At 47.1% G+C, this 24,772-nt stretch overlaps 3 protein-coding genes across 5 annotated transcripts; all 3 read right to left on the minus strand.

Moving 5' to 3' along the window:
• Positions 1-296: 296 nt before the first annotated feature.
• Positions 297-12,007, minus strand: ralba (RAS like proto-oncogene Ba). Its single transcript, XM_006793647.3, has 5 exons — positions 11,872-12,007; positions 3,444-3,633; positions 2,871-3,079; positions 2,115-2,292; positions 297-1,604 (listed from the first exon to the last, which is right to left on the minus strand). The coding sequence occupies exons 2-5, from the start codon at positions 3,555-3,557 to the stop codon at positions 1,482-1,484; spliced, it is 624 nt and encodes a 207-aa protein (XP_006793710.1). The 5' UTR covers positions 3,558-3,633; positions 11,872-12,007; the 3' UTR covers positions 297-1,481.
• Positions 12,008-15,457: 3,450 nt separating this feature from the next.
• On the minus strand, positions 15,458-21,082 carry rmp64 (ribonuclease MRP subunit p64). The gene is made up of 9 exons (XM_006793645.3): positions 20,966-21,082; positions 20,679-20,833; positions 17,861-17,949; positions 17,419-17,547; positions 17,205-17,282; positions 16,817-17,112; positions 16,667-16,725; positions 16,370-16,584; positions 15,458-16,291 (listed from the first exon to the last, which is right to left on the minus strand). The coding sequence occupies exons 1-9, from the start codon at positions 21,048-21,050 to the stop codon at positions 15,988-15,990; spliced, it is 1,410 nt and encodes a 469-aa protein (XP_006793708.2). The 5' UTR covers positions 21,051-21,082; the 3' UTR covers positions 15,458-15,987.
• Positions 21,083-21,281: 199 nt separating this feature from the next.
• Positions 21,282-24,152, minus strand: tex30 (testis expressed 30). 3 transcript variants are annotated; one of them, XM_087829676.1, is made up of 5 exons: positions 24,110-24,152; positions 23,145-23,381; positions 22,975-23,026; positions 22,421-22,524; positions 21,282-22,234 (listed from the first exon to the last, which is right to left on the minus strand). In XM_087829676.1, exons 1-5 carry the CDS (start codon positions 24,125-24,127, stop codon positions 22,064-22,066), a joined length of 582 nt encoding a protein of 193 aa, XP_087685802.1. In that variant the 5' UTR covers positions 24,128-24,152; the 3' UTR covers positions 21,282-22,063. The 3 variants fall into 3 exon arrangements, with proteins under 3 accessions (XP_087685802.1, XP_006793707.3, XP_035764962.2); XM_006793644.2 differs by having other exon boundaries at positions 22,421-22,635; XM_035909069.2 differs by having other exon boundaries at positions 22,421-22,635; positions 23,936-24,140.
• Between the last annotated feature and the right edge of the window lie 620 nt (positions 24,153-24,772).

Below are 24,772 nucleotides of genomic sequence, written 5' to 3' on the forward strand. Positions count from 1 at the left end.
GATGGCAGAGGAACAATCGATGCAAAGCGAGCAAGTGCTGGGTTATTGGACCAAACTAGGCCACCGTATGCCCCACAGGGACCACGGACGGGCAGCCACATTTCAGTGCATAATGTCACTGTAAGTGTATAGTGGCCATAAAGTAAGTGACTCCGCTACCTCCACCAGAGGGCTCTGTGCAGCACACCGGTTCCCCTTACCTGACACGCTGCTGAGGCTCCGACAGAGAAAGCCACCAACGTTTTTACGTCTGTCTGCAGGAAGTCGGACATTAAATCGAGCTCCTTACAAAGACATGAAAAAAGGAAGAAAAGCATTTATTCAGCAGCTCTCAGCCGCCAACAAACACACAGCAGGAGCAGGGTCACCATGAACATCTGAATACACAATAGCTGGAGCATCATCAGAGCTTCACACAGCAAGGTAAGGTTCTCCCACAAATGCGCACACACACTCTTACACATACATACCACACACCCACAAACATAGTTTGAATTTTTGTTATTTTGTTGGCACAGACTGCTTAAAACTCCCAGCGTGACTCAACACAGCATGAAGCCACTTCTAAGGTACTGACAATGTAGTGCATGTTATTCAGAAGAACAAAGAAGATCAGAACTATGGAGACTAACACAGACTGAATGCACTAGCAGGGTGGCCTCCTGGATTGTCATGCCTCACAGCACCGATCCAAACCTCGCTCCTGTAGAAACGGTGGCGTCTGCGCTCTGAGGAGGGTCACACCGACGTGGCAGAGCTCTCACGATTCATTTCCCACATTCTTAAAACACAGAACAAACATTAAAATATCTCATCGCGTGTACGTGAAGAGATACGAGTGGATTCTGAGTCAGCGAGGATGTAATTTACAGCTTTTTCACTGAAAATGTGTTTTAACATTGATTTATGGTAATCGTGTCAGGATACGACTGCACTGCGTGAACCTCCTGGGATGAAAAAAACTTCACAATTCCTCAGATGAAATGGATGAAAAATATTCAAGAAACCTGAAGGCAGGGGGGAAAACCGGACATTAAACTTGCAGCTTCAGCAGCTACTGCAAACACAGAGTGGGCGATGGAAACATGCTCCACAGAGAGGCCATCAGTTTACATGCAGTCTACACTGTGACTGCAGGCCCAGATTAGAGGCGGCGAACAAACTAACGGCTTTGTAGAGAGAAAGGAACCAAAGGAAAGGCAGTTAACCGCTGAACGTGTCGAGCAGCACAGTTAGTGTCAATGGCAGTTTGGTCGCTGGCTTCCTGTGAGCCATCAAGCACTGCAGTCACCGTCCATCCTCACAGCAGAGCCAGTCAGCTTTCATTCATTCAGATTGGCAACATAGTGGTTGCGATTGTTCTAGACATGAAACTATAACAAGCTATCAATAAAAAATAATCAGATTCATTGAAATCAAAGACGCTGAGCTCTGCTCTCCTCTGTTCTGTGGAGCTTTGTGTTTTCAGGTCCATGAGGAGCTCAAAGTAAACAGCATCTCTCCCTGAAGCTCTTCTTGTTCTTCTTGTTCTTCCCTTTCCCGTTCTTGTCTTTGTTTTCAGACATTTTCTTGCCTCGCACTTCACGCATCAGGTCAAAGAACACCTGGAAAGAAATCAATCACATATTTATAACACATAGAGGACTCATGTGTGAAAGAGTCAAAAGCTCAGCTGTGCAAAAGCTTCAGGCACGTTCCGATTCCTCAGTACTCTATGTGACGGCTCCCAGTAAGACCAGCAGCACGCAGGCGTTGGTACAACTCATCGGGCTGAGCGGGTCACCCGTGTGCATCAGCACGCCCTCCCCTGCTCGATCTCAATAAAGGCTAAAAATCTCCAAAAATAATTCAAAAAAAAGAAGTGTGGCAGGTCCACAGAGATTAAACCAACTCTCAGAATTTCTTTGTTTGCTGTATGAAGTTGTGGGTCGTGGGCATTAAACCTCCCTGTGCCCGTCCACCTCCTTCCTGGGTCTGGGCCTCATCCCAGTGGGTCATGCTGGAAACGGCCCCACTGGGAGGCGCACTCTAATTTCTTTTGAATCACGTTTACGTCACCTTCAGTGCCTAAAACTTGAGCACAGCTCTGTGCTGGTGCGTCTGAGTGATGATACCTTGTCAACGTTGGCTCTGGTTTTGGCTGACGTCTCCACGTACTGGACGCCCCACGCCTCGGCCTTCCCGCGGGCCTCGTCCACGGGCACCTGCCGACGCTCCTCCAGGTCCGACTTGTTCCCCACCAGCAGGAGCGGGATCTTGTCCTCTTCTGCCTTCACCCGCAAGATCTGCTCCCTGTGAGCACAAATGATTATTTTGTCTTTCTCAGGACGTTTTCCCAAATCTAACATGATAATCAGCTGGCAGCGTCACAGAAACAAAGACTTTTACAGGTTGATTAGCAGGATCGGGGCCGGCGCTTTAATGTTTCCACACTCGTGCTGCCGTCATGCACGCTGCTGAAAAATACTAACCTAACTTGTATTGTAACCGTTTGGAGTATCCCATCCTCTCCCCTCTCAGCGAGCCTCAGAGGCTGACGTGTTTGATTCAAAGTGCTGCTGACTAACATTTGCATTAAGCTTCAGTGTTTTGTTGCTGACGACTGTGCTTTAATCCTATCTGAACCTTCCTGCCACAACACGTCCCCACTGACACTGTGACGTGGGTGTGACTCTACACGATCTGGATATTCATGTATTATCCAGACACTGAAAGATACTCGTGGGTGCAGATTGTTGTTGATATTCCGGCTCTGGATACTCTCTACAGCGGATATGTAACGAGCGACGATGGCTGATGATCAGTGATGTCATTTTTAACCACTCGCTGGCTTTCATTAATGGCGCCAAACTGAACGCACGCATCCGTACCTGAACTCAGCAGTGGCAGCGAAGGACTCAGGCTCTGTGATGGAGAAGACCAACAGGAAGCCCTCCCCGCTGCGAAAGTAGTTGTCCCTGATAGCAGCATAGTCCTCCTGCCCGGCGGTGTCCAGGATGTCGATCTGAGCCTCCTCCCCGTCCAGAACCACCTTTTTCCTGTAGCTGTCTGCTTTGGTGGGCTCGTAGTCCTCCACAAACTACACATGAAGAGGCAGAGCAGTGACGCCTGATCAGCAGTGACTCAGCAGGCTAACATGGAAATCAGACGCATGGACAAAAACGCCTGCAGACATGCTGCTGGGAGCCGGAGCGCTCCCCGACACAGGTAGGACCAGTGACAGCAGCGCCTCTGTTAGGCAGGAGTGGCTGTTAGTCTCAGGCTAAAGGGAGCAAGGGAATAATTTCACATTTATGGCAAACCACTGGAAACATCATAAAGGTTGCAAATAAAATCCAGATAGTAAAATGAATGAAGAGTGGTCACGCCTACAGCCAAACCCTCCCCCCCCTCATCTGCTGTCGTGACCTTGCTACAGCAGTGCCTTAGAAGTGTTAACTCACCTCATCATACATGAACTGCAGGGTGAGGGCGGACTTTCCCACGCCGCCGCTGCCCACCATTATCAGCTTGTGCAGCACCAGAGAGCTCTGGTTTTTACCCTTATTGGCAGCCATCACTGGATTCTTCTTTGTGCCTCTCTTAAACACTCAAACACATGTGCACAGGTACACACACACACACACTCACGACCTGTAGAGGACAAGAGCGGAAACATTAGTGCGTACAGTAAATAACCTCCGTATGCCAAAAACACGAGCGTACCGTGGACGAGAGAGAGGACAGATGGCAGCTGTTTCTTAGCAGCTTTCACTCTGTGACTCGCTGTGCCAGGACTCCAGGCTGTGCTCCAACAAATCTTAAATCTTAACCCCCATCATCTCCATTAAAGCGCCAAATTGCCTACTCGTGAATCCTAGAACTTTATAAAGTTTGCCATCAAAAGGTCATTGCAACTGATCATAAGTAATGAAGCCATCATTCTTCAGTGCAAAGCAGCATTTACAAATGCATTAAACAGGCCACCGTGTGCTAAACGGGTTAAAGAGCAGGGAGACGTGCCTGCCCATCTATCTGCTCTGTAATGGCTCTGCCCTCACAAGGTGAAAGCTCACAGTCAATCGCTTTTACCCGACTTCACAACCTTCTCTGTGTCAGATACGATAGCTGCCATGCCCTCACCTGCTCTATGCTGTGGACTTGTGGTGCTGTGGAGTGCATCAAATAAGGTTCACAACAAATCAGCAGTCTAACAATGTTTACCTGCAGTGCTCAGCAGGACTCAAAAGTGCTTCTTCATTATATGTTTGAGCACGGCCGACAGCTTCAGTCATAACCAGCAATGTGTGAAAGATTGTTGATCTGATCAGTCAGGAGATAACTGACGAGAAAAGTGTCCGAGGAATCTTTTCCTGGCATTAAGTGTTTCTTATCTACCACAGATCACCTTTACACAAAGTGTCACAGGAACTTGTATACAAGCAGGCAGAAAGTCAGACACGAGTGGAGCTGATGGATGGGCTGTGGTGGTAAAAACACTTCACTTCCTGTTGTCACAGTTAGTGTCACACATGAAAACCATGTGACAGTTCTAGGGATGGGTATTGATAAGATTTTCACAATTCCGATTCTTTATCGATTCTCTTATCGATTCTTTTTTTTTTTTTTTAAAAAAGGAGAACACTAAGGTCGATTAGCTTAGAACTTTGTTTTATATCTTCTCTTTGAACAAGATAGAAATTTAGGAGTAACATGGCCTTACAGCAGTGTGATCTTAAGAGATCCACAGCCTACGGCTCTTCAATGGGGTGTCACAGGGTCCCCGGGGAAAAAAATTGTAAATGTAAAATAATAAAATAAATATTCTTCTGTAGCAATAACAAAGTATAACATAAATTATTCTGTAGCAATTACACAAGAATATCCAGTAATGTCCCTGCCTACAATTAAACACATTCACTTACTGAAAATCGGGGGCATCTGCTGTGGTAAATGGGTGCAAGCCTTTTACCACAAACTTAGTCACTGCTCGGTGACATTTGTCTATCCTGGCCTGAAAGGAGACGCTACCGGTAGACTGCAGCGAGAACTGCCAGCATCTGAGCCAGCCAGACTCTGTCTGTCTCTCTCATCATGGTCACCTAAATGCACAGTAATAGCAGGTTTTGTAATAAGGCAGATCGCGCTAACATAATATGCACTGTTAGTTGATTATTTACCTGCCGCATTAACGGGAGAGAACGTGCAAACGTTACCGCTGCTGCTGGGTTGAGATTCACGAGTCCGGAGCGGAATTAAAAACACGACATTCATTTAAGGTCATCGTGTGTTTTGTGAGCAAATGCTTTTGCATATTCGTAGTGTTTCCTTAAATGAAATATCTACTTTGCAAGTATTGCAAGTTGCCCTGTTGTCATCCGTTCTCATAAAGTATAATCAAACTTTTTAGTGTTTGAGCCGCTTAGCCGCCGTGTTTCCTGCCAGGTAAATGACGCACCGCAACGTGGTGACGTCATTTGGGGCGAGTGGAATCGATAAGGGAATCGTTTGCAAAAATGGCAAACAATTCCAAGGATTTGAAACAGTGGGAACCGGTTCTCAACAAGAACCGGTTTTCGATACCCATCCCTAGACAGTTCGTGCTGACATTATTGGTGGACTTTTTTCTGCAACCCCACCTGTGGTAGGGACACGCTGTGTTTATATGTAACTGCTGCACTTTTACATGCAAAAAGAATTACTGCTCTCTCGTACTCTCTACTTAAATCACAAGGCTTAAACTAAAAATTCACAGCAGTCAACAATCAGTCAAAGTCCCGTGTTTAGAAGGAAATGCGTTACTGCAGACATTATCAGCTCACTGTTGTAACTGAGAGGTGATCATCATAAAGAGAAGCTGACGTTTTTGCATCCATATCATAGGATGCATCTGTGACTGTATCTGTATCCTGAGCTCTTATGACCCATCGCTTCCTGCAGAGCAGCCTGCTAACACAATTCCAGCGCCTGATAAACACTGATGACTTCCAGTCCTCATTAGTTAACCCCCATCTGTGTTTCAGGCATCGTCACTCCCTGTTTGTTATCCGGGCTGCACCCTTGACGGTCATGCCGGACAGGTGAACGCTCATCAGCCACTGAGGCTCAACACCTGGCCACTCCGTGCACGAACCATACGAGCTGAGATGAAGTCTGCACAGTCCATCATAGGAACCCGAGCTCCCTCACTGGGACGGTGCTGAGCCTCCTCTGAGCTGTCACACTAACAGCAGCACAGAGCTGATTCGTGGCGTTATTCTAAATCTGCTCCACCCAAACAGCAAACACTTCATTTCACAGAGTGTGCGCTCAGTGCTCACACACAGGAACCTCCTGCCTCTCACACATGTAATAGAAGAGCCCTGCAGGAGCTACAAACTCCTGGAGGGAAATCAAACAGCAACAACCTGTGTGTGTGAGAACGTCAGTTTCTTTACATCGTCTGAGAGCAGAACTCGTCTCGCTGTGTCAGCCATCGTACGACAGCTGCTGATGCAGGCGATGAGGCATCGTGGTCTTCCTATATCCTAGCAGGAAGTGAAATCTGATCTGTGCTCTTCCTGTCTTTGTTATCAGTCACAGGCCAGGATACCCACACAAACCTACACATACCCAAACACCCATCAGGAAGGCAGCACTGACACAGAGGAGGGGTCACCGTGTAAATTATTTACTGCGACCCACTTCTCTGTACGCCAGCGCAGACACAGACTCCATCACAAACAAAGCAGTCAGAGCTAATAAACTCAGGCAGTGTGAAACATGCGCATCACGTGTGCTTAGTGGAAAGTTTCCGAGGGAAGTTCACACAGCGAGGGTGGGGTCGTGTCACATTTCCACCAGCTGCGCTGCGACTTTGAATGTAGGGTCAAAATCAGGGGACAGTTGCAAAAGATATGAAAAATTCATAAATAAGCATGACCCACATCCAGGAGTCTGCGCGGTGCTGGTCCTTCTTCGGGGCGGTGGGGTTATGGGGGGAGCCTACAAGGCCACTCTGGTTTCTAAGGCTCCTGAAATATAGATGACACCAGTGCAAGAAGTCATTAAGATTCCCTTTGGAGAACGGCCCGATGTTCCCTCTGCACTCATCCTCACACTCTGGCAAAGACGTACGGAGGTTTGCAGAGACTCTCACAGATCCTAACAAAAGATTACAGCAAACAGAAAGTGTGAAGCACCCCAAACTGGATTTATGTGCCAGAGTAAAGCCGAGACATCTGAGCCAGACTTGTAAAGAGCCCGAGGATGCTCCGTCTTTCCACATTCCTCTGATCCCAGGGGTGGGGGGATTTCCTCTCCCCGTCTGATGAAGAAAACAGTGACGTTTATTCCCTAAATAACAAACCTCCAAATTCCAAGGATTTCCAAAGGAGATCAGTTTGTTTTCCCATCTCGATACCAATCCACTGAGTCAATCACAACACTTATGTGGCCCACCGATACGTCGCGCATGCTAAACAGCTCTTTCACTTTAATGCTTCTGTCCTCTCAACACTTCCTTCTTTTCCAGCAGAAGTGAGGGAGCAGCAGACAGTTCCCAATATAACCATAATTACAGCTCGCTGTGATAAAACAATACGATGGAGGTAAGAGTACGAGCAGGTCACACACAAAAAAAAATAAAGACCCGCGGGGTTATTTACCAAACATCTGTGCATCAGGCAATGATTTTTTCTACTTTCAAAGACAGCACACAGCAGCACGAGAGACATCTTCAAAAAGCGAGTTCGTCACTGTGCATACTAACAACCCTCAGCCAGGAGGGTGTACAGAGAAGCCTTTGAGCAAACTGGGCAGCAGGGACCCGGATCGTCTGTAACAATCCTCCCCCTCCGGCCGCAGCGAGCGGGACCTTTTCAAACAAACGTAAGAGCATACGAAGTCTTCACTGATCCCTGCAGTGGCACAGAAAGGACTTATGAAAAACACGCTTTAGCCTTTAACACAAAACAGATATCGTTGCTCCCCGTGCTGCAGCTGACCCTGATGATCTTATCCAAACACTCGAGTCGTTCCCATTCCCGGAGCATTCCACTGGACTGATTCACCACAGAGAGACGGATGAGTCCACTTCTCAGCACACATTTCATCACAAATGTATTTGTTCCTGCTGAGCAACTGCCAGCTGCCCACTACTTATCTCTCATTGCAATGTAAACATATCTTTTCATTTTCCTGACAAATAACCACAACGGGCCCCGGTACATACCACCTACACCAGCGCAGCGGCCTGCAGTGCCGCCCCTGGAAGAAATAAAAGCACCACCTCACATTTCCACTCCATCTGTCTTCATGGAGCCGGCGGTGACGGTAAACTTCACTGCTCTCACACTGTCTGTACCATCGGAGAAGGCGAGGTGGTCAACCTCAATCTGCCTTGTAATACTTCCACGCTGGAGCGAGACATCGTGCTGCGGCCTGCAGCTACAGCTTAAACACAGACGTGGGTTTAATGAGACGGCGAGGCGACTGAACAACTGTGTGAAATCTAATCCCAGGCTTTGCATCCAGCTTTCACGTAAACGCACACTCCAGTATGTTTATGGGCTCGGACGGGCCTCTGGCTGGACTTTGGTGAAACGATGGTCCCGTCTGAGCGCAGAGTGCTTTCACACTGTGAGTGGTGGATAGAGCTGAGGGATGAGAGGAATCTCAAACATCTACAATGAGCAAACTGTAACGCACGTCACCTGCATCTGCATACTAACATGACAACATCATGGCTGCCAGCGTCGCACCTCGAAACATCGCTCAGCTAACATCCAGGAGCGTCCTGCACGAGCTGCAACAAAACCCGAGCAGAGAGCGACGCATGCTCTAAAAAAGAAATGAACAACAAAAATTCAGTTTAAAGATGTTGCTCGTCCCGACCGTGACAGTTAAACTTTCCCCTACTTTACTCTGTAACAAGGCATCGATACAGAAGGCTGTTGGCCAGGACGCGGCTGTAAAGTCATAACCAATATGATGGTTTATTGCTTTGCTAACCAAATGATGTCCGTGTTTGTGCTTCCCCTTCAAAAAACTCTACCGGTTATTAAAGCAGATACAGTTACAACCTGAAGGACGTAAAACATCCTGAGGGTCTCCACAGAGGCCTGAATGAGTGAAAAAGACCCCGGCTGTGAGGTGTTAATTAAAACTGAAACACACCGACCCTGGGCTACCATTGTGTTCTGAAAACACTTATTTGCATAAGCAGTTCCTCTTCCTTTAAGGAAACAGGATGTAATGCTTTTCATATTTGATGTGTTACACATATCAGTGACAACTACTGTGTGTAAATATCTGGACATCAGAACACGTCGGTGGGCGTGTTCTACAGAAGTACACCGAGTGCTCGTCCAGGCCGAATTTCTGTCAGGATGTTAAAAAAAAACCAAACTTCTAATTAAGTCAAACAGAACTAGACAAAGCCCCGTCGCCCCTGCTGAGTAAGGCACCGTTTACCACTGCTACGCACTTGCCTACATCAGCACACAGCCTCACTTCTATTTAATGACAGACCTGAGAGGATGGCACTAATGCTAATGCACAGCAGGAAAAGACCGCAACGGGCTTTCAAGATAATTCAGTGAACTTAAGTTACATAAATAACCTGCATGACTCTCAGCACAGACCGTCTGTAAGTCAGTGGGCAGCAGCCTGACTGAGCAGGTTCGTCAAGAGTAACCAAAGATAATGATCCACACTCATAACATTCACGTTCGGTCCATATCGATATGACATCTACCTGAAGTACCTCTGCAAACGGTGTCAGCAACTCTCAAATCAGCGAGACGTCTGTGAGTGACAGGCAGAAACAACCAATAGGACGGCTCATTCAGCAGACTACAACCCCGGCTCAGCGATCGCTTTCTGTCATCTGATCTCTGATCAGCTGTACTTAGAAACAGTGGGTAGAAAATGTGTCTTCAGCAGTGCAGAGCAGCAGCTCAGTGAGCAGCTCTGTGTCTTAGCTGTGGACCACATTACAGCCCAGATTTCACAGTTCTGACAACAAGAGAAACATTTACTTACTTCACTTGTGAGTTTGTCTACATTAAAATGCAGCACGCAGGCTGTACGTCCCTGCTGGTTATAAATGGGTTGTTTCATGGTTACTCCTCAGAGCTACACATTGACCAAAGCTAACCATTCCTCTAGGTTATCCACAGCAGGATTTCCTGTTCCTGCGGAAATGTCACCGGCTAAAGTAATTCACTGGGATTTCAGATCTCCGGGTCACAGGAAAGTGTCAGTTTGGTTATTTCTGCTTTACGTGCTTTCACATAGCTCTTCTGATATTTGTACCATTTTCTGGAACATAAAATTACTGGATTTCCAAAAAAGGAGATTAAAAAAAACTTTTAATAAAGTTTCAGTCATAGTGATTTTTTTAGCAGCATGCTATCAAACTCCACTTAGCTCTGACCCAAGAAGAAGTCAGAAGCAGCGCCCGTGGGTGGATGTTAGCTCAACATGAGTGTGGGTACTCATGTTGAGCTATCATCCACCCACGAAGGAAAAAGGGAACCTTGGAAGAGTCTCCAAAAGTTGATTCTGTTCATCTGGACATAGCGTTTTGTGGGAGAAACGTTTCGTCACTCATCCAGGTGACTTCTTCAGTCTCAGCTGACTGCAAGTTTATAATCTTATAAACAGTACATTTGCATAATGACTGAAACCAGCCCACTGAGGAACAATGGGCTGGGAGGTCAGTTCTTTCATCATAACCATAAAACTCGGAAGAGGCCTGTGGGGCTGGGGGGGCAACTTTCTTCATAAACATCTCATAACACTATAAAAATGGATTTTCAGGATATGGGCCCTTTAAATACAATTTCCCCCAAAACAAATAAAAATGGCCCATCAGCTTTTAGAAACCACAAAACTGATGACCTGCTTTTCCTGGAAGAGCTGTTATTGTGCTTGGATCAGCGCGGTGCTCTGTTTACGAGGGTTTCAGAAGATCATGAGACTGTGAGCTTACAGGATGTCACTGCTGCTTTAAATGAGGTGTTAGTCACCCCAGAATGACACGAGTCTGTGTGATGAACCACACACGGTCACTTTCCCCTCACACAGACCCACAGCGGGCTTTGTAAAAGAGAAGAAAAAGTGCTGCTGCTTTGCCAGCATCGTCCCTCCACCAGCACCTTAACAGTACTGTATACATGTAAACACGGATCACTCACCTAGCTGCCTTCATCCTTACATTTCTGCACTTTGCCGGAGGGTTAAAGTGACCATTACAGGACCTCCAAAGTCAGGGGGCTAACAGAGGTGTCCCTCCATACAACAGGAGAGACCTCCATGTATGATTTTCTCCGTCACATACAGACAGAGGACAGGTGTGACAGCACCAGCATGATCTCAGTGTTAGCACACCAAACTGTCCTTTTCGCTGACATCAGCTGAATTACAGGAACATGAGCCGGACCTGGCTCACTGGGTGTGTCCGCTCATCTCTCCAGAGGTAAAAACTTTTCAGCAACTACCGCCAAACAAAGTAGAACCGCTAACTTTACCCAGTCCGTCTCTAAACGGTAACTTTACACAACAACAGAGCAAACAGGAGCGGTAAAGCCGCTGTAGTGCCACAGCACAGCCGTGGAGAGGACAGGCTGGTGCTAATGTCCGTGTTACCGAGGCTACACCGTCACTGGAAGCTAAGCTAACGACCGGCCAAACAAACAGCTCGTGCCTGACGTTAGCTTCCACAGAGACAGCTAATCAGTCACCAGTGTGTGTCCCGGTGTCCTCACAGCCGTGGGTGCTGAGAGGACAGCCTTTGGACCTGCGGGGTGCTCGCCCGTCCTTACAGCAGGTGCGGTACCGTCAACCTCCCCAAAGCCCCGGTTACAGACTCACGGTGTTCCGCTTGACCGGGGGTGCCCGGAGCCTTACCGAAGCACGATCCGCTTGTCCTCCCGAGGCTGCCGCTATCTTGCTGAGCGCGTTAACAGCGAACACAGAGGCATTGGTCTACATATACAAACCGCTCCCGCAACAAAAGCCCCACCTTCCGGAAGTACAAGCTACAACTGGAAGGATGTGACGTAATCAGCGCTCCGCCGGACTGCCAACGTTTACTTGGATTTCTAACCGGACAGGATTACTACTAATAATTATGAATTATTAATTAATAATTTAAAATAAATAACAAAAAACAGTTCAGTGTAACAGAGTGGTGTAAAACTAGCACATTTACCGTCTATGAATCCTCGGAGTTAACACTCAAAACATGTTGTAGGAACTTTTAAAGACGTCCAGGTTTCTGTGACGTGACACCGCAGGGAAAATAAACAATACTCTGAATTCAGTTCAGTTTGATTTATACGCCACCAAATCACAACAGCACGAGCCTTACGGAGCTTTATTTTGTAAGGGAAACCCCACAGCTAGCACACGAACCCTATGATGGTTGTGTACAGTGACGGTGCTCCAGCAGCAGCTTCAGGAATAAGATTATCAATATTAAGATCTACAATGAAAACAACAAGTACTTCATACTGACGGATGTGAGGTTGTGCAAAATTTTAAATAAACCAATGTGAAAATCATTTTTTAACATGAAAAAATAAATAAATAAAAATAAGACGGATTGTGGAAAAGCAAATTCTTGTGCATATTAGAGCAAAACTCAAATAAACAGCTCTATAGCTTTAACACTTTAAATATGAGAAACCGACTTCTGTGGAGTCCTGACAGGTGTGTTCACCTGTTACAAAGAGGAGACGTTTCCGAGAACGGTGGGAAGGACTTCCTGAACCGCTCTTTCTCGCAACGTGATTGGATAATTCTCAGGGAGGAGGAGCTCTGCTGACCGGACCGGAGCAGTTGTGATTGTCCATGATGGAGGACGGTTTCTTTAGTGAACTCCGGCCCCTCACTGACTCAAACGCCTCCAGATTCTGACCAATGAGGTTCCAGCTTGGCTGATGCTGCTATAGACGGACAGAAGTTCTCCAGCACAAACGGAAGGACCTGAGGTTCCTCAGAGTCCAGTCGGCTCATCCCCTTCTTATACACTGTTGGTCCTCCAGTCTGTGATTCACAGAAACGCCCACTGAGACATAATATTAAGAACAAGTGTTGTAGCTCAGACATGCCAGATCAGCAGTTCCGTGACAATAAAACCACCTGCTGTCAGTGAACCCTGACCTCTGGCTAAATATTAGCCAAAGTAAGAATAAAGAGAGCGTCCCAGACATGGACTGTTTTTGCCTTTTACAGAAACTCAAAATGTGAGTTCTCCTCTCGTAGAAGAAATATTTTATTGTGAGACACAAGAGAAGCACCGCCATGTCTTCCTACATATTGTTAGAATAGAGATGATGATTTTTTTAAAGATGCATGGCCGATGCTGTGAAGATAAAATCCAGGTGTGATGCTGAGACTCAGTCCTGTTAAAGCGGATGTTGCAGCCGACCTTAAGCTCGTCTAGTCGAACGAGCCAAAGCAGAGGCAGTGCAGCTTTTATTGCAGTGTAATGGCACTGTGCCTCTTGGAAAAGTGTGTATAGAAAATGAATGAGTGAATGGAAACTGCACGACGGGGACTTTTGCAGACCACGTTTATGGAGGTGGCAATAAAATGTCAGTGAGTTCTCTGGGCCGGTTCTCACTGAGGTTTGTAAACCACCGTCTGTGCTCACACTTTTTAATCCTTCTCTTTATTCTCTATTCATCCGAGAAAACTGATACATTAGACAGTTTTCTAAAATAAAGGCAAAGAGGAGATATACACAAATTATATTATTGTTTATATTCAGAGCTCACATCGTCAAAATTTAGAGTTTGCATGGTTTCTCTTTTTTCCCCAGTCTGGGTGATTTTCTGCCTTCGTTGTTCCACTGCAGGCCTCGCTGAGGAGTGCATGGCACCATTACTCCACATCAGCTTTTTTCCTCCTGTGGAGGTAATGATGTGATTAATTTAACACACCTCAGAGTATAAATGTTGACAATCCCACAGCCCCGTGCTATAAAAAAGTAGAGCCTTTAAACATTTATGGGCACAATTCCTCTTCTGCTATTAAGGTGTGAGGAAAATATATTGAAGAACAGTAAACTGGGAATACAGACCTTTATACCCGCCCTGGAGAACCACCTACAAAAATATATATTTATCTGCAGCGCCGACTCAGCCGTGTAGAACCAGCTCTTTACAATTATGCTATTAAACACGTCCCAGCTGACAGAAGACCGACCGCGTGGTCTCGCTACACTGACCCGAGGTGCACGCGCTGCAGACGCCTCGCTGCACGCGCCTCGCTGCACGCGCCCAATACTGGACAATGGAAGGGCTGTGTCTAAGTTAAGGTGAATGAAGACCTGGAAATATAAATTCATCTTATCACAGCAACACTTTGTAAAACATGAAAGCTACACATGCACAGTCTGTTTGATCTTAATGGGATATTCATGTGTTTACAGACGCAGACTGGAGGCTTGTGCTGCCTCTCCTGTTTATTTTGATGTTAAGCCTTCACATGCATACTGAGTGTAGCTGTAACCAGCTAACATGTAGGTGAAAAACTTGACTCCAGACTTTTGATCTTTGCACTCAATCACAGAATCGCTCAAAGCTGCAAAATCAAGTCTAAACTGAGGGTCATCTCCCAGTTTAGACTCAGCGAGGGTTTGAGCCAGCACGCCTGTGTGGTGATTTTGGTGAACAGGAAAAAGTTCCCTAATGTTACAGAACTATTACTTTTTATTTAAATGATAAATGAGACAAGTTGAATCAAGACTAACCTTCTGCCTCAGCTCAGCTTCTGCTCTCATACATGATGCAGACCTTTACGATTTTACTCCTGCACCTCTTCCTCACCTCCAGGGTGTAAAAAAATAAAAGAGTGGACCGTGACAAACCCAGAAAGTTAAGTATTGTGTTCAAATAGATCTGGCAGTTTGACGTGAGACTGTAACTCAGCCCAGTGAAGCTCTGACGGAGATAAAAGCTGCAGCGTTGGTGCAGATGGGACGACTCCATCTTCTTTGGCGGGTGATGATGAAACATAGTGGCTGTAACAAAACAAACCTTTTAGCTCCTAATTCGGTGCACAGTGTTGTGTGCCAGCTGCTACAGCAGATCCCTGCATGGTGTCAGAGCAGGACCGGTGCCCGTCTGTGTGCTAACAGAAGCCACTGCAGGCTCTGAGACGCCTTCAGCACAGACTCATCCCTGCTGACACCTGAGCCGTCTCACGCTGCCTCGGCCGCGGGCCGTAGGATGAAAGAATTATTCCGTATTCCCAAAGATGAATCGAGCCTGGAATTTGTCTGTGCGCTGATCCTCGAGCCCACCAGGGGGAGCCAAATACACCAACTACTGTAAAAGCCTTGTTCAGATCTGTAGTGCGTGACTTCTAACATTATTAAAACTGGCACAGCTGCACAAACGGATTTTAATTTCCTTTGCAGAACGTCAGACAGAAGAAGCACATAAACACGCTGTCACTGCATGCATGCTTAATTAAATAAATATTCTACTCACATAGTCATATTTCAGCTCCATCAGTGAATTTATTTTCTCTTACATTTGATTTCACACATTCACTGTATCAGGTGTCTAATGCTGGGTTGGGTTCATTCATCATGGCTCTGCTCTGAGACTGCAGCCAACATCCTCCAGGCAAGTTCAGGAAACCAGCTGGACCTCAGCAGCGACACTCGCTGTGATCTTTAACCGTTGACGTGTTGTGCATCCACAGATGCTTTACTGCATATCTTGATGCTAACCAGCGGATACACGTGTGTATGTGAGCAGCTGGAACAGGCGTACCTAATGAAGTGGCTGGTGAGTGTGTGTTCAATGCATACCCAAATGAAAACAGAATCTTTTAGTCTGGGGGGGTTTCAGTTGTTTCTGTGCTTTATAGCTTTTAATGAGAGAAACATTAAACATCGCGAGCACAGTGATTAAAAACACCGACTGATGAACTTAAAGCTGAGCTTCTGCTTCCAAACCTGCTCAGACTGTTCGTCTGTCTGTGACGTTAAATCGGTGCTTTCAGGCTTCACAGACCTGCAGAGGCAAAAATGTCATCGATGTCATCGTGAGTGTCCGTGCTCCGACACGTCGCCTCTCGTGCGGTCCTGCTTCTCTGGTCGTCCCCGCTAAGTCGAGCTCGTGTCTGTTGTCCCGCCTGCTCTTTCCTTTTTACGCCTCCTCTCATCACAAACCTCCTGAGAGTATGAAAACGAATTCTCCCGTGGACACGTCTCCTCAAGGCGAGCGAACGTAAGGTCTTTGGCGCTGATCCTTCTGGAGATGAAGCCCAGCAAGCTTCCTTTTTGAAGGTTTGCAGCTTCCTCTGGACGCTGAAGCATGAGAAGAGAGAACATGAGCACCTCTGCAGAACGCTAAAGGAAGACTTCCTGAGAAAGTGTCGCTCTTACTTGTAGCCCGCTGCCTCCAGGCATTTCATCTGCCGGCACTTTAACTGCAGGAAGGTTAAAAGGCGTTTTTCCTTTCCCATCCTCTGGGATTTGCACCAGCGAATCATCTCGTCCACATGGATCTCCATGTGTGAGAAAGAAGCAGCTTCTCTCACCTGTTTCTGGAACTCGTGTTTCCTGTCAGCTCTGCTCGTTTGTTTGGGTGTCGACTTGCCCTCGAGTCGCAAGAAGAAGAAGTAAATACGTGAACATTAGAAACAGTAAAAGTAGAAACGAGTCACGTGCTTGCTCACATACCTCTGTGAAAGTCCTGCACAGCTTGAAAAAAGACTTCCTGTCTGCTGCGAGGCCGACGCCTGGAGAAATATCAGGGATGTGAGTGGGGATGTTCACGTCTCACTGAGGTCATGTTTGCTTTGGGAAAAACAGCGCATGAATGCAGACTACCTCTTATAACTGCAACGCCGAGGTCTTCTTTGAGCTTTCTTTTCTGCGTGCAGGTCTTCTTGGCTTCAGCTGGAAGTTTCTTCGCCGCCTGCTTCTTTTCCTGCCGCGCTCTGCTGGGCGCCGCAGGTTTGGTCAATAACAAAGCATCAGAGGGACCGAGGAACTGAGCCAGATCAGCTGGCAGGGAGAAGTCTGTGAGGAAGGGCATGGGCTGGACTCGGGCTACGTCTCTGAGAAGCTCCAGGAGCTGCCGGTAGAGGCCGGACAGGGCGAGCAGCACGCCACGGAAAATCACCCTGAGAACGCACGAAATACAACAGGTTAACACTTTCTGCAACTTAGTGCTCTCTCTCTCTTAATGCACGTATGCTGCAGAAAACGTGCTGACCACAGACGGCTGAGCATGCTGGTTATCACCACGTTCAGGATGACAAACTCCTCCCACTTCATCTGCTGCTTTGAGAGTCTGAAACAAGCAGCTGTTAAGGGGAAACCTGCAGAGGGCACGAGAGTCAGACTTGGTTCAGATGAAGACATCCGCACGTCGTTCACGCGGAGATCGATGCCGAGTCTGAGAACAGAACGGCCTCACAAAAGGATACGTGAAAGCTCTGCTGCAGCGACGCAGCGTGCAGCTCATCAGCCGAGCGGCCCCCAGCACTTTGAGACAGATCCACTCCAGCGTGGGCTGACTGGGAACGAAACACTGGCCGTCCTTGATGCTCAGCTGCCTAAAACACACACACACACACACCACTGCAGACTGTGGCAGAAACTGACATCCACACAGAATTTCACAGTTTGAATCTCCGTCTTATCTTCTATAAAGACGTCCGTCTGCATGCTGAGAGGACTTCATTCATGCAGTTGCCCACCCCTGGTCTACTGTGGGAATAAAGTCGGGCTACACACATTTTCATTGTGCACTCAGTGAATAAAAGCTGAGTGGACTGGTTCATGAATCCGACCTGGTCACAGCAGTGAAGGTTCACGATGAAGACCTGCTCTGCACATCACACACTTCACAGCGAGCCACAGACCTACCTCTGGATCCTGTTCGGACACAGATCTGACAGTTCCTGAAGAGCAGCATCGAGCTTCATGTTCTTCAGCCGGTTCACACACTGCTCCACCTTTGAAGGAAGGAACATGTAGGTTAGTCTGCTAGGTGACTAAGGCCAGAACACCGGCCTAGTGAAAACATCTGGATGATCTCCGAGACCTCTGGGAGAACATCCCGTGGCCTGACGAGACAAAAGCTGAATGTTGGGAGGTTTGAGTCCCGTTACATCTGCATTAAACATAAAGAGAACATCACAGGAGCAGTCGGACGTGGCGGTGGGACTGTGATGGTCTCTACCAAAAAGTCCTGAGGGAGAATGTGGGCCCGGCAGCCATGCAGCAGCACAATGACCAGAAACACAGCAGCAGCTCCACCTCTGATTGGCTCTGAAGACAAAATGAAGGTTCTGGAGCGTCCGAGTCAAAGTGTGGACTTAATCAGACTGAGGTGACCTTAGACAGGCGCTCATACTGGAAAAGCCTCCAACTATTCAGAGTGGGACAAAGTTCCTCCACAGAGACGTGAAACACTCACCATCAACACACCGCAGTGTGGACTGCAGTCCTGCTGCACAGCCATGTCGGAGTTTTAGGCAGCGGATACCTCGTTTCCCTTGATAAATCCAATCAGCATTAAAAACTGAAGTTTTTTTCACTCAGGTTATCTTTGTATTAAAACTTGTCTGAGGACATCGAGCAGTGAGGACAAACAGCAGTGTGTGGAGGCTCACTGATAAATTATGGTGGAGGTCTTTCTGATGCTGTGACTCTGGAGACATTCAGGGAGCTGTCAGCTGTCGGCCACTTCCACAGACGTTACTGTAGTCGGGTACTTTCAGCTGCTCCCGTATTTCCCAGGGGATCGCCGCAGCGGCTGGATTTGCATAATATTTCAGCATGAAGTGTGGTCAGAATACAATCAGACCTCTGCACAGGAGAAACTCCCTCTGACCTGCACATTTACATCATCTCCAGCTGTGACAGACACGTGTCCATCAGTGTGGACGACACAGCAACCGAACGCCCGAGCGTCCCACAGACTCAGTCTGATTACAGCTGTTTTACTGTCCCCAGAGTCACAAACACGCAGCCTTTCATCCTGTTAATCACGATTTCCATGTCTGTGATGTTACATGTAACAACAGTCTGAGGCTGAACCTGGATCAGGGTGTTTCTAACCTCTGTGAACTGGGGATGCATCGATCCCATATACAGCACCGGCCTGATCCTGACCTAAATTACTTGATCAGATATCAGGAGAAATAAAAAAATGTAGCCCGATCCTTTAAATATTACAAAAGTGCCTCATGAAGCTTGCGACACGGCATAACCGAGGTCGTGACCTTAGCACGTCGGAGCAGTATGTGTCACGTGATAGAGCGGTCGTTGTGTGCGAGACCTATCGGCAGCGTGGAGTTACTTCAGACTGAAAGAAGAAAAAAGGAAGATGTGGTAGCAGCGTTGGTAACTTTAACACCACAAACATTATTAAACACTCACAGAAATACCAAAGAAAGGAGTTCATAGAGTTTATCCAGGCCTCCAACGCGAAGCAGAAAAGTATCAACAAACGCTTTTGGAAAACATTCAAAGTCGCGAGAAACTCCGTCAAGAAAGCAACAAAGCAAAGGTGATAACAGAGAAAACTGCTGAATTTGTTGTGCTCGATGAGCGACCATCACACGTGTTATTAATCTGTCTCTTTATCCTGTCTTCCTTCTCTCACCCCAACCAATCACAGCAGATGGCCCCGCCCCTCCCTGAGCCTGGTTCTTCCGGAGGTTTCTTCCTGTTAAAAGGGAGTTTTTCCTTCCCACTATGGGCAATCGTGGCTCACGAGTTGGGAGTTTGTCTTGTAATCGGAAGGTTGCCGGTTTGAGCCCCGGCTTGGACAGTCTCGGTCGTTGTGTCCTTGGGCAAGACACTTCACCCATTGCCTACTGGTGGTGGTCAGAGGGCCCGGTGGCGCCAGTGTCCAGCAGAATGTGTAAAGCGCTTTGGGGTCCTTAGGGACTAGTAAAGCGCTATACAAATACAGGCCATTTACTTGCTTGCTCATAGGTTTTCTCTGTATGTATTACTGTAGGGTCTACCTTACAATATAAAGCGCCCTGAGGCGACTGGCGCTGTATAAATAAAGCTGAACTGCATTTCTGTTGAGGGAAATGTCAGTTTTTGGTGCTTAAAGGAGCATTGTGAACCTCGCTACGTGCTGCCAAACCAACGCTTCATATAATAATCAATCAATCAAGTTGTTGAATACAAACATTATTTTGTGATGATATTGGGCTTCATGTGTTTTTCAGAACTTTGCATAAAACTGCGTTTTGAATATTACTTTAAATACTTATTTCTAAAGTTGTAATTTGTAATGTTTTTGGATGCCGGTGATGACGTTTGTTTCAAAGCTTTAAATAAAAAGATCAGCTGAGCTGAGCTGTATTTTGGCTGCTTACAAGTATAATAGAAGAACTTTAGTCGTTTTTTGGCTTTTTTTAAAATTTTAATATGACATTTATGACTAAAAGGAGACTATACCGGCGATATCCAAATCTATGACATCAGTATCGGACATACAGACGTGGCATCATCCATCCCTACTGTGAACGACAGGCTGCGGCTCTGGCTGCATGGAGGAGGAACAGGTAGCTGCAGACAGCTGGTTCAGGCACCGCAGGAGGAGGAACATGCATGCATGTCGTGTACACCTGTACGTGACTCGGAGCTCAGGTGGGCGCGCTCCGAGTTGCCCTGAGCTCTTAATGAACACACCCACGGTTGCCCTGGAGACAGCGCTCACCTGCTTCAGCGCCTTGAACGTCTTGTTGCCCCGGTAGCTGTTGTTCAGGACGTACAGCAGCTCGTACAGCAGCCTGACCTCCGTCTGAAGGATCTCACTGCGGACCAGCTTCAGCACATTTTCGCGCTCCGTCAGCAGCGTTTCAACGTCTGCAGCTGCACAAACACAAACACCATCATCGTCACCTCATAGCCACGCGGCGCCGAGTCCTGGCTCTCCCACGTGGGTCGCATGCGGCGTGTTATTTCGCACACAGCACGTCAGTGACCGCGCGCTGCGGCTCGTACCTGTCTTTGCGGTGAAGGGCACGCGGACAGCGGACACGGCGCTGGGAAAAGGGACGTTGACTCTGTTCCAGAGCTCCACGGCCATGCTCGAGTCTGCCTCAAAAACAAAATACGACCCGGAAGTCCCAGAGCCAATGGCGTACGAGCACGCGTAAACGTCATCGTCTGTGTTAAAGGCGCCGCAGTCGCCGAGTCTGCTCTGCTACAGTACTTACAACACAAATGATTACTCCGAGTAGTTATCACGAGCTGATCAGAACAAAAGCGTAGAAATAATAAAGGCCAATAAATATTAAAATTATGAAAACGAGGATAATGACAATAAACGTTTTTTTTTAATAGAGCAATGGATTATTAACACAGCATTTGTAAACATATACATTATTCCTGTTTGTACACAATAACAGAATAATTATTTCATTCAAACAAACGTGGTGAGGGTCAAAACTGAAGCCCCTGAAAAAGTGACCTTTATACTGAAACACAGCATAAACCACCGCTGTGCCACAAGGTGCTGTCAGGAGAACAGCACTTTATTGTGACAGTACAGGCAGGAAGCAAACTCAACTTCAAACTTAGGGTCGTCTTCCACTTTACACTCATAGAGGAACTTCAGCGAGGGGTCGATGTGAAAACCTCCATGTGAAAGAGTTTCTTTCAGCTCCTCTCACACACCGACAGCATCATCATCACCTCTGTGTTCTCCTTTGTGCTGCAGGCGGCCCCTGAGGGGCTCCTCGTGACCCATAAACCAGGACTGTTCTTATGTAACACATTAAGGTTCCTCAATCCCAAACAAACGTCTTCTCGTGTACAACTCCTGAACTGTTTGTTGCATAATCAGTTTTCAGTGCTGCTAAAAGTAGCAGCAGAAAAACAACTTTAAACTGTAATGAGTTATGACTTCAGATGAATACGGAGAGGAAGTGTGAGGAAGAGTAATGTCTGCACAGACTGATTCATTACCATGTTGCACATTAAGATTCGGGTTTCACATACTGTGCAGAATAAAAGCTCCCCGTGTGTTCACACAGACGCCCACCGTGAAATACTGACATCGTTTATTGGAACAAAAGCAACAGATTTAACGAGAGGACATTAAGGGGCCTCTGCCGCCTGATTCCTGATCCAAGAGATGACTTTTAGGTTCACTTCCTCCATCACGGACACCTCAGAACGGCCTTTCACCTTCAGTCCATGGCTGCCTCCTCGTAGCCACAAAATCTCAACCTGAGCTTTCATTTCTTTCACCGTCGTGTCAAAGTGAACCTGAGCGAGGACACAGAGCAGAGTGAGCACTGCAGCACGTTCAAACCGCAAGAGCAACGTCACGTTACACAGATACATCAGAACTACATGCAAACTAACAGAACAGCAACAATGAGCACACAGGACAGTCTTCTAATCGTTTAATAAGGAAACATGCATTAGGTATGAATCCTTCTCATTCCTCACCCTGTCACACATGTCGTCCTCAGTGCCCGACACAAACAGCACACGCGTGTGCGCCGGCAGCACCCTTAGATCTTCGCTCCGTTGGCGGTGTGCATGCGTCTGTCCTGGGGGGTGCAGGGGGAAAGACAAGCAGATCACACCCTCCACCGCGGCCTCGGATTCCTCGCTCAATCGCCTAGCTAAAGCTGCAGCCGCACGACACCCCATCGACCTGCCTGTGGAAACGTCACAGTGTTCAAGGACTCCCACTCAGTTATTTCTACACTGCTGCATGTCCTCGTCTTCATTTGAAACATAGATGGAGGTTCAGAGGTGAAGATGTGGTATCTGGTGATGTCATCGGTTAAAGGCAGACACTCATGGACAGAGTGCGGTCTTTAAGCCCAGGACATCAATGTCGGGTCTGTTTTACCACATTAACATACTTCTCACCAAAGTAAACTGTTAAGGTACAACAATACTTTGCAAACTGAAGTACGTGAGACAAAATGACCCGACAGTGTTTCTGCTCTGAGCTCTTCCTCTTTTGTTTTGAACATCTTAAGGCTTCTTACCTCCAAAAAATACGCGTTTTACTGTGAACCTCTGCAGTGTTTTCAGGTAGTCCTACAGGTGGAAACACGTTAAACAGCACACAACGTTACATCACACTGGTGCACTACAAAAAACTTGTAATATTGCACGTAAAGCAGTGAGTGCAGTTTTCTTTGACTTTAACACGTACCCACACAGCAGTGTACGCCTTCAGCCTGTAAGCCAGGTTCAAACCTTTGCATGTAAAGCGCAGGCACAGGAAACCGTGTGATGCCAGCTGGTGAGCCAGAGAAACCAGCTGACTGAAGTTCATGTCTCCCCCGGCTCCGTGCGTGAGGATCACGGCGGTGTGAGTGTCTGACATGGCGGCAGGGACGCACAGGGCAGCATCTAAAGATTTGGCCCCAAACGGCACCTTCATCGCCTCCTGAAAGCCAGCGAGCACCGATTCAGCACCTCACAGCCAACCATTCTCACTCTCCCTGCCCTTTACAGAGCAGTGAAGATGATTACATGGTGATACTTGAAAAATCAGAAGTCTTATCTCAAGCTGACTCTGACTCACTGGTCCATCACATCCAGCAGATTACTGTAACACTCTCCAGATCATCAGCTCATTCAGCCTCACAGGTACACACACACGTGACCACATTACTCCACATCACTTCCACACTGGCTCTCTGCGACCTTTACGATCCTTCTGTCAGTTCATACAGCTCTCTGTGGTTTGGTCACCTCTGTGACCTGCCTCGTGTCTCTAACCCAGTCACACCTGTCAGGTCATCAGCTGCTCCAGAGTCGGAGCTCGGGGCTGGAGGTGCTTCACTTCCTGTGGTCCTGATCTTTGGAACCAGCTGCCTGCTGATCTGAGATCAGTTACAGCCACGCTCTTATTCAAAATCAGACTCGAAACCTTTGAATCCCCCGAGGCTTACACTTCCTACTGTTCCTGCTGCTCTCCCTGCCTACAGGCTTTCTAACCTGCGCAGGTGTTTATGTGTTTGTGAAGGTCATGGCGCGCGCTAGCCTCTCGTGCACCCGTCCTCTCTGTGCCGTTAGCGTCGGTGCTCCGGGCTCCGCTCCTGGTTTGAGTTCCGTTTCATTCTAACCTGACTCTGGTTTCTGCCATGTTTGCTTTTTATTTTTCATATTTACCTCCTCAAACGTCTCCATCGCAAGCAGCTTCTTCTCTGGAACACCGAGGACTTCAATGCCTATTAGTGACACCTGGCGGGGAGGAGTGGTCACTACAGCGTTACCAAACCTGTATTTAAAGTACTTTTTATTTAAAAAATTTAATGGTTTGAAATGTTTATGTTATGTTTCATTAAAATTATTTGTTTCAGATTGTTCACTTTTTAATATATCTTTATCCAGTGGACGTACTGGAAACGCAGCATCATACTTCATAATGGTTAGTCTCTATAACACTTCCTTCCCAGTCATCCTGCACACTGGCACATTGTTGGATATTACTGACATCTGATCAATTGAAACATCACTCTATACTCTCTATCATGTTTCATACTTTCAGTTTTATCCATGTCTGAGCATCTTTGATTTTATATGTTTGATTTTATATATCAGGATGAATATCTCTTGGTACAGGGCAGTGACTCCTCACCAACACCAACAGCGACTCGATGCTTTGTGGTTCAAATCTAAACCATGCAACAGGGTAATGGTCAGTTATAAACAGCAGCATTACCTTTATGACACTTCCTTTTGTTTACTTTTTCACAAGGATACGAATTTTATTTGAAATGTTTTCAGTTCTGTTTTATCCGTCAGGTAAACTGAAGGCGTGGCCACGGCTGA

This window comes from Neolamprologus brichardi, chromosome 16 (genome assembly GCF_056152115.1).
Source record: "Neolamprologus brichardi isolate AB-2024 chromosome 16, ASM5615211v1, whole genome shotgun sequence".
In the NCBI taxonomy this organism is placed as follows: domain Eukaryota; kingdom Metazoa; phylum Chordata; class Actinopteri; order Cichliformes; family Cichlidae; genus Neolamprologus; species Neolamprologus brichardi.

What these genes read in the sequence shown, in the direction of transcription:
- ralba (XM_006793647.3), bottom strand. Translation starts at nt 3,557, where the DNA reads ATGGCTGCCAATAAGGGTAAAAACCAGAGCTCTCTGGTGCTGCACAAG. An exon ending in TGCAGTTCATGTATGATGAG is followed by an intron (nt 3,080 to 3,443) that starts GTGAGTTAACAC and finishes CTTCATGTGTAG; the next exon opens with TTTGTGGAGGACTACGAGCC. An exon ending in CCAGAGCCAACGTTGACAAG is followed by an intron (nt 1,605 to 2,114) that starts GTATCATCACTC and finishes ATTTCTTTCCAG; the next exon opens with GTGTTCTTTGACCTGATGCG.
- tex30 (XM_006793644.2), bottom strand. An exon ending in AGGCGTACACTGCTGTGTGG is followed by an intron (nt 23,027 to 23,144) that starts GTACGTGTTAAA and finishes TTCCACCTGTAG; the next exon opens with GACTACCTGAAAACACTGCA. An exon ending in AGGACGACATGTGTGACAGG is followed by an intron (nt 22,235 to 22,420) that starts GTGAGGAATGAG and finishes GTCCTCGCTCAG; the next exon opens with GTTCACTTTGACACGACGGT.
- rmp64 (XM_006793645.3), bottom strand. Translation starts at nt 21,050, where the DNA reads ATGGCCGTGGAGCTCTGGAACAGAGTCAACGTCCCTTTTCCCAGCGCC. An exon ending in CGTTCAAGGCGCTGAAGCAG is followed by an intron (nt 17,950 to 20,678) that starts GTGAGCGCTGTC and finishes CTTCCTTCAAAG; the next exon opens with GTGGAGCAGTGTGTGAACCG. An exon ending in CTGGAGGCAGCGGGCTACAA is followed by an intron (nt 16,292 to 16,369) that starts GTAAGAGCGACA and finishes CTCATGCTTCAG; the next exon opens with CGTCCAGAGGAAGCTGCAAA.